Source organism: Montipora capricornis, chromosome 3, assembly GCF_036669925.1.
Source record: "Montipora capricornis isolate CH-2021 chromosome 3, ASM3666992v2, whole genome shotgun sequence".
Taxonomy (NCBI): Eukaryota; Metazoa; Cnidaria; class Anthozoa; order Scleractinia; family Acroporidae; genus Montipora; species Montipora capricornis.
Window position 1 is genome coordinate 66,794,398 of NC_090885.1, and position 9,295 is coordinate 66,803,692.

General features: G+C 38.3%; 1 protein-coding gene across 1 annotated transcript in view; it reads right to left on the bottom strand.

Annotated features, from left to right (window-relative positions):
- LOC138040733 (zinc finger protein 721-like) overlaps window positions 1-9,295 on the bottom strand; it is a 28,316-nt gene continuing 19,021 nt past the window's right edge. Inside the window, exon 5 of the mRNA XM_068886412.1 lies at window positions 1-1,124. Coding sequence (XP_068742513.1) covers window positions 397-1,124 — 728 coding nt within the window. The 3' untranslated portion in view covers window positions 1-396. The remainder of the gene's footprint in view (window positions 1,125-9,295) is intronic.

Sequence of the window (9,295 nt, forward strand, 5' to 3'; positions counted from 1 at the left end):
TTTAAAAGTCGAAATCAGAAAGTTTATTGACCCTGTTTTGTCGATTGGTTATCGTACAAAAGTTTGGTTTTCAGAAACATCTTATGTTGTGGGAATACATATCTGATGCTAACGTGCGACTATTACAACCCAGAGACAGAAGCTGGCGCGTTGGATATCACTACTACTATTATCTACGCGAAAATAGTGGCAAGCCATTTCATTTCATTTAAACGGAACCTCCGGCATCCTGGGAAAAAATCTATCGTATCCGTCAGGGATATTCAGTCAAGCAACAGGAAAAAAATGTGCCGATATGAGGTCATTCTTTTAGAATGATCTCCCGGAAAGATTTCTAAGAAGACCGATATTCAGTTCATCGCGACGGTCTCATATTTTCGCCTATAATAAAGCCTCTTAAAGCACAACCAAAGACACCAAAATATTCTTCTCTCCAGTATGGTCTCTTTCATGTTTCCTTAAACTTCTGGTTTGGCTAAAACACTCGCCACAATGTTGACATTCGTAAGGCTTCTCTCCAGTATGGACTCTCTCATGTGTCCTTAAATAATCTGCTCGTCTAAAACACTTGCCACACTGTTGGCATTCATAAGGTTTCTCTCCAGTATGGATTCTCTCATGTGTCCTTAAATAATATGCTCGTCTAAAACACTTGCCACACTTTTGGCATTCATACGGTTTTTCTCCAGTATGTAATCTTTCATGCCTCGTTAAATTTCCTATTACACTAAAACGCTGGCCACATTGCTTGCATTCATAAGGTTTCTCTCCAGTATGAACTCTCTCATGTTTCCTTAAACTCCCTGCTTCCCTAAAACACTTACTGCATTGTTTGCATTCATAAGGTTTCTCTCCCGTATGAACTCTCTCATGTTTCCTTAAACTCCCTGCTTGGCTAAAACAATTCCCACATTGTTTGCATTCATAAGGCTTCTCTGCCGTATGGACTCTTTCATGTCTCCTTAGATGGCTTGCTTGGCCAAAGCACTTGCCACACTGTTGGCATTCATAAGGCTTCCCAGTATGGACTCTTTCATGTATCAGTAAACGTCCTGCATCGCTGGGACTTGCCACACTGTTGGCATTCATAACGCTTCTCTCCAGTATGGATTCTTTAGTGTCTCCTTATATCCCCTGCTCGGCCAAAGCACGTGCCACACTGCACTGATAAGGCGTTTCTACAATGTTTCGTGCGATTTCCGCGTTTCACAGGAATTCTCTTAGGAATTCGTTTCTTGTGCATAACTGATTATGACATCATTCTTGTATCTCATTAGGCACTAAAATAAAACGAAAGCGGAAAAAACGTTGATACCACTCTTGGAAAGTTATTATTTATATAATTATCTCTTTATCGAACCTGTTAACGCTGGTCACTTTCATAAGTTAAGTCAATTGCCAAACCCTAATGTGTGAAGGTAATATTAAACCGTAGGCCCCCCTCTCACAACCCTTATTCCAAAAAGAAAAGCTCTTTTGGACGTTAAAGATCTCACACATTAATCGAAAAGAGCTGGGCACGGACTCCCTGGTGTTGTGGTCTGGGGCCCGTTTCTCGAAAGACTCGAAAACTTTCCGGTCCCGAAAAGCCATTTGTGAAATTGCCAACCGCCTGTTTTGGAAAGCAGATCTTTTAATATGTTTTCAAGGTAACAAAAAGAAAAATAACTGTGAAGTTTGACGAATTAAATGCTCTCCGTTCTTGAGTTACAAAGGGAATTGTGACACCCGAAAATGTCTGATGGATGCCTACAAACCTTTGGCTATTACAGTATGTGCCACCCTCATTAAATAAATGATCTATGACCCGCGGTTACAATATAACTATACGCGGCACGAGCATAAACTGGGTTGCCTGTGGTACGTGTTACACAATGGAATTGCAGCGTTCCAGTAATTTTTTTCAAGTGGGGGGGGAAGGATGTAGACCATTTGAGGGTCACCCAGGCGTCATGCCAGCAGTGGCCCTTTGACTCACTAGTTCAAATGTTGCATAATGTCCTGTCCCGTTTTGAGGTCTTTTACTTTTTTAAGCTTTGGTAATAAATTCAGTTCAAAGATAACAAAACTAGCTTGCTGTCACCCTTCATTGAAAAAGAAGTCCTTTCAATCAACGTATGTTAAGTGTCATGGCGACCTGCAATAAGCTCTATAATATCGATGATATGGATGATGCCAAGAAGCTTAACAAGAATCTAAAGTTGAAGGATCAAATCCAAGCTTTAAGCGAAGAGGTTGAGCAAATGAAAAGTCTGCTTCGGCACAGCTCTATCCAATTAGCGAGTGAACCATCAACTGACGCGAGCGTTACTCTGAATCGTGAAGGCGAGAAGAGCTTAAGCTTCCTTAGCAGTAAGTACGATGAACTGATCCAGTTAAAAATACTACATTGAAAGAACTAGAGCGACCCGGTAAGAAGACTGAAGCTGTTAGTGAAAGAGTCAATAATATCAGTGAAGCAATAGACAGCATGGAAAGTTACAGCTACCAATATGATATCAAGCTTGTTGGATTCCCCGAGCTCCACGAACATGAATCAACAATTGAAACCGCGAACCTATGCCTTGAAATCTCTAAAGCCATCGGTGTAAGTGGCTTAACAACTCATTTTATTGACATCGCTCACCGGGTCAAATCTAGACGCTATACAGTCTTCATGATATAGGAATTTTTAATATGAACTCATTCACCTCACAGTTTTGCTGAGGCTATTAGATGTAAAATGAATCAAAATCATCAGAATTTCATCTCTATCCTTCACAGTAATGTCGGAAACCTTAAGAGGAATTTCGAACAATTCCAACATCATGTTTTTTTTTTAGTTAAAAATAAGTTTTAGTGTCATAGGATTAACAGAAATTCGAATTCGTGATGGCGCTTGCAATGATTTTTTTTCCGAGTTTACCAAATTACTACTTTGAGTATGTAACAACGCCGTATTCTGCGGGCGGTGTGGGGATGTTTATAAACAGTAACTCGCAATATGATGTTCTCGAACATACTTTTAACTCTTCCTATCAAGCTCTTTGGATCGACATCGTTGATGCAAGTAAGCGAGACTTTTTGTCAATCTTAATGGCCGTTTTTTATAGGACATTACTAAACAACGAAACAGCGAAACACTGAAACAGCGAAACAACGAAACAGCGAAACGAAGCACCAAAACACCATGTATGACCCCACCATACATTGAATACTAACTGACAAAGGTTGGATTTGAGATTAAACATCGTTTTAGGCCTAATTAGGCCTAAAACGTTATTACTCCTAATTCATTGAGATTAAGATTAGGATTCAGATTAAGCCTGAGATTAGGAGCAATAACATTAGGCCTAAAACGATGTTTAATCTCAAATCCAACCTTTGTCAGTTAGTATTCAATGTATGGTGGGGTCATACATGGTGTTTTGGTGCTTCGTTTCGCCATTTCGCTGTTTCGTTGTTTAGTAATGTCCGTTTTGTTTTTATGCTAGAGACGCATAATTCGTCCGGGACGAACTTGGGCAAACATTTTTTCTGCGTCTGTTAAATTCGTCTTGTATAAAGACGGGCACAATTAAGACGCATTATGCGTCTGGACGAAGTACCTATATTAGTGGAAAGTACTACTGGAAAGTTCGTCCAGACGCATTATGCGTCTTGTGCCCGTCTTTATACTAGACGAATTTAACAGACACAGAAAAAAAATGTTTGCCCAAGTTCGTCCCAGACGAATTATGCGTCTCATATAGTTCGTCCCGTCTTTACACTAGACGGATAACACGAGCGACGCATAATTCGTCTGGACGGATTATGCGTCTTTAGTATAAAAACGGCCAATATTCTTGTTATACTAATAATTATTACTCTTTTATTTATTTTTTTCTTATTAATATTTATGGTGTCCATGTCTGGGGCTAAAAATTTTGCTCCTTTATATAAACACCACTATTAATTTTGTTTTCCAAAAAGTGGCAATAATTGGAATTATACATATACGTTTTTCCCAAATGGTCTTGATGGCACAAGTGTTGCTAATGTTTTTAAAAATACAACCACACTTTTGAGTTTAAGGAACATGTTCCGATGTTGCAAAGATCATCATCAGCCATAGTGAGTGTAACATTTAAATTTCTACAAGATAATCTCTCTCTCTCTCTCTCTCTCTCTCTCTCTCTCTCTCTCTCTCTCTCTCTCTCTATATATATATATATGTATATATATATATATATATATATATTCCACACTGATAAATACAGAATAGTGCTCAACAATAATGGAGCCGTAATAACAATGTTTTTCTACTCAATATAGTTTCATATGGTCTTTAAGTCCATATTAAAGTCCATATGAAACTATATTGAGTAGAAAAACATTATATATATATATATAGCTTGAATATCTGTAATCGTTGACCAAAAGGATGCACGTTGTCTCCTCAGTTAGTATTTAAAGTTGCATATAAAATGGAGAGGAAGACAAAACTTCTCGAAGGTCTAAGGATAAAATCCTCCATTTTATCCTTAGATTTTTAACTTGTACTCTATTTTACTTCGAAGGCCGAAGGGCCGAAACGTTTTTACTAAATTTCCTGGACCTTCGAGAAGTTTTGTCTGCTTCTCCAGTTTATATGCAACTTTATATATATATATATATATATATATAGATACGTAGACTTGAACTAGGTCAAAAACATTTATTTGCTACTCCGAGTTTCATGCTTCTCACGAAGCAATCATCAGGCAACTGCCAAAAAGAAGGAATACATGGTGTTTTACAGTGATTTTGAAAATAACGGTAGCAATTCACTATAGGCTGGGGTGCGTAGCAACGGTTAAACAATACAAACTGTTTCCAGTGAGCTGCTAAAAATAAGCCTTAAATAATTACGCTATTGAGAAGGAATTTCTTTGCATGTCTGCAACTTGTTACAAGCTCATTTCTGTTGTTAAGGGTCGCCAAATCTGGTCTACAAATTATATAGTATTTCTCCCACAGACATAAATTACACTTCTTCGTTACATTTGAATAGGATCTCGCATGCCTAACAATCTGCCATTTAATGTGATAGTCGACTTTCTTGTCTTTCAAACCCCATACATATTTACTAAGTTCAGTGGAATTTCTGTAGCGTTCATTTCTAAAGGAACATGTGTGGTTTCTATAACGTGATTTGAATGATGTGTCGCAAAGACCGATGTAAGTTTGCTTTGACTGAGATGTTGTGACCTCTGCTTGATAGATGGTATTCCGCACGTTGCACTTTCCGTCTAGAGGGCAGGATCTTTTGTCACGGCAGTTGCAAGTGTTGATAGTTTGAGCGGGTGGATTTGATGACTTGTTAATGACGGCTTTATTTTGGTTGGAGATAATTGTTTTTACATTGCTCATGCAGCTATAACTAATTTTGAGAGTGTTCCGGTTGAAAATTCTGTGCAAAGGGTGTGATTTTGGGAAGTGCTTGCCGATTAGGGTGAGGAAACACTTTCCAACTTTTGTTTTGACGTTTTGGCTGTACGGAGGATTGAACCAGGTGATGTTTCTAGGCCTATTCTTGCGGTGTTTGGTTTCTGGAATTGTTTTTCTGTAGGATAGATTATATATGTAGCCGCTCTTGTTGAGTGCATCTTGGTAGGTTTCTTTCGCTTTATCAAATGATTCTTTGTCGGAAGAAATTTCTGAGAGGCGCTTGTTTATGGATTCCGGTATGTTCTTTAGGATGGATGGGGGGTGATTGGATTTCTTGTGAACGTAGAGTGGGATGTTTCCTTCTTTTGTGTAGGGATAATGCTTTCCAGATTGGAGGTCAAGGGTGACGTCTAAGAAATTTACTTTAGTGTTGTTTGTTTCGACTGTGATCTTTAAGTCGTTTTCACGGAAAATTTGGCAGAAGCCCTTCTTGATTCTTTCGATCTGTTGAGGGTTTGAGTTAAAAGCTGCCAAACCGTCGTCTCTATACAGGCCGATGCTGTTGCCATACTTTTTGGTTAGACAGGACAATAAATAACAACCCACTAGTTCGCATGTTTCAGCGCCATCGAAAGATCCCATTGTTATGTCGAATCGGCTGGCAGAGGATTTTTTCTCCCAAGGGCAGTCATTGGAGAACAGTAGAGATTGCTTGGAGAGGAAAATGATTTCTCTCTCGTCGGCACTGATGGGTCTGTAGTTATTGGCGAAGTCGAGTGCTTTGGCAAGCAGTTTTTCCGTGATAGAGGGGTAGAAGTCACATACATCAAAGCATATGAATGAGAGGTTTTCTTTGTGCTGTAGGGCGTTGAACCAGTTCAGTACGCTGGTCGTATTTTTCCACTGATTGATTTGTGTCTTTTGGATTATGGTGGTGTTGATCTCGTCTAAAATGCGCTTACTAATTATACCAATCTCGGATTTGGAGAGGTTGATAAGGCGGCATGTTGGATGGTCGTGAAATTCAGGTTTGTGATCTTTCAAGGTTATGAAAGCTTCTTTCTCTGCAAGTTTTTCGATACGGTTGTCTAATCCAAGTTTTTTAGCTACTTTGGCGGATTGGTTGGTCTATAACTTTGGGGCATGACTTTTTGTATGTTTTCGTTACATTCTCGGTAATCAGCTTCTCATAGGTTGCAGTGTTCATTGAATAATAATTTGTAGTCTTGTCAGCAGGAATAAGTAGATTATTTGGTTTCTTGATTTTTGTTTCGATGTCGGTGTATAATGTTCTCTGGAAATTGCATTTGGAGGCGTTGTCATCAAATTCAATGTTATGAATTAGTTTCAACATACCTTCTTCGAAAGGAATCAGTTCATTTATCTTTGGGGGTGAGGTTCGTGACTTAAATCCATAGGTTTCCTTCGTTGATGTTTCAGCTTGTCCGGATAGGAATTAGTGTGCTTTCCAACGTAATCGCCGCAGAAAATGTTCAGTTTTTTCGATTAGTCGTTTCATGTATTCATTTCTTGGTGGCAGTGGAATGTTCTTGGTAGAGTAATTCAAGTTGATCTTTTCCATAGTAGTGGACGATGAAACAATTACAGTGCTCAACAAGTTGGAGCTTATAAAATGAAATGACGTGATAAATTGATCATCAGCTAAAAGTGCTCAATGGGTTTACCAGAGCTATATATATATACATATATATATGTATATATATATATATATATATATATATATATATATGTATGTATATATATACATATATATATGTATATATATATATACACTAGTAAAGATAAATGGACTACATTTTGTAATCGACAAATTTGCTTCATAGGACCGTGTCCCACTCTTCAGGATCTTCAAATGATTACTATTCCTACATAGTGGTTTCTTCTGCTGCTCATGCACGTAATTGTGAATTGTATATATTACAATTTTTAATTACAATTTCTTTAGAAGGAATTTGTTTGCATGCCGACAGCTGCTTGCTAGTTCTGATCGTTTGTTGAGCGTGGAGAGCTCCAGGTGGCAAATTATGTAGTATTTCTCGAGTGTACATAAGTTGCATCTTTTGGTGTTGTTAGAATATGCCCGCGCCCTTCCCAAAATCTTCCATGTGATGTTGTAGTTTACTTTAGCATTTTTCAGCCACCACACATATTTACTTAGCTTTGTCTGGTTGCTGTGCACCACAATCTTAAAGGACTGCTTGTGGTTGGCAAATCTACCCTTGAAATCAGTGTCAGTTAACCCTACGTAATACTCATTTCCCTCGCTTTGAGGTGACTGTTGCCTTGATTGCATCAATATATTTATATGAAAATATTTACATGAAAATATAAAGAAAAGATACAATTTCCTTTTTTTTTTTCGGCCTTAGGATATACATTAGTCATTGGTTTCTTGCTTTTAGTTTCTGCCTTCTTCTTTGCCGTAGTTCCTCTGACAAAATCGTTATTTTCGATACAAAGCGATGGACATTGAATTGAAATTACCAAAATCGATAAAACTGATCAAAATCAATCACCACAAAAATGTTTCGATAAAATCTCGATTACAATCGATTTTATCGAGTATCGAAATTATCGATTCGTAACGTCCTGATTTTGGCAGCAAGTGATGGGCCAACGTTAATAAAGAAATCACTGAATAACAACCATTAGAGAGTCACTGGCAAGCGTTCCTCTATTGTCTTTTATTAGTAGAAGCCTATTATTAGCCTGTTTAGAAGAGATTATGGATTTGATGACTGACCATGCAAATCTTAGAGGTGAACAAGTAGAAGCGAGTTGGCCATTATATTATGCTACGATAATACTTCCCCTTGCTAATTCATTATATGATTGTACTTGTTGCGGAATTATACCAACTAAGAAATATGTATCTTAATGAAGATGTAGTAAGCAAATTTTCCTACCTTCAGTATGACGAAGATTTCGCTCGAAGAAGCTTGAAGTGTCACGATAACAGGCCATAGTTAATGGAGGGGAATAAAATATGCAGATAGCTGATCGATCAGCGTGAGTAATGAAGTGACGTTGTACTTTATGTAATTGATGTGTATTGTCCTGAGAGCTGGATGCACATTTTGAGAAACTTTGGTGGTTGTAAAAAATCTCACAAAGAAAACCCAATGTAGAGGCAAAGGAATGACCACTTCGTTGGCTTATGAGGGAAAATAGTAAAGGCCCGTTTTCATCCTAGACGCAACGCGATCGTTTGTTATGGTTTTGAATCTCGAATATTCTGGTTGGTCATCTATTTCTGTGACGCTAGTTCGTACTGTTGAAACCGCTAAAATTACCTTTTATCTTTTTGAAGTCGAGTGACATCGGAGAATCACCGGAGTAGAATTTTTGCGATTCGCCTTTTCAGCAAGAGGAATAGAAAAATTCTGAAGCTAACGAGCTTCGTGACATTATTTAATTGCGGAAATGCATGGCTTACTTGAAACTTATGAATGAAGGGGTAGTTTCTAAAGAAACTGTGGTGCTGCGTCGGTGGGGAAGTAGTGTACAAAAATTTGGTTTTATCAACGGAGTTGATAATGTAAATTGGCCACCGTACAGAGATTCTAAAAGCTGACGTTTCGAGCGTTAGCCCTTCGTCAGAGCGAATCGAGGGATTATGGGTTACATGTAGTTTTTATAGTAGAGTAGGAGCTACGCTATTGGTGGTAACATGGCAACGTGAAAAATAGGAATATATTAGTTAAATGAAAAGCGTTCTTTAATACCGTGAGGATTAAGGGTGCCGATTTGAAAGATGAATTTTGTTCCAGATTCTTGCGGCTTTCCGTAGTACCTAGATGTAGGGAAAGGCCGCAGATAGCCATGTGTTTTTTGGAGTGGTTAGGCAGATTAAAATGGCGAGCGACTGGCTTAGATGCATCCTTGT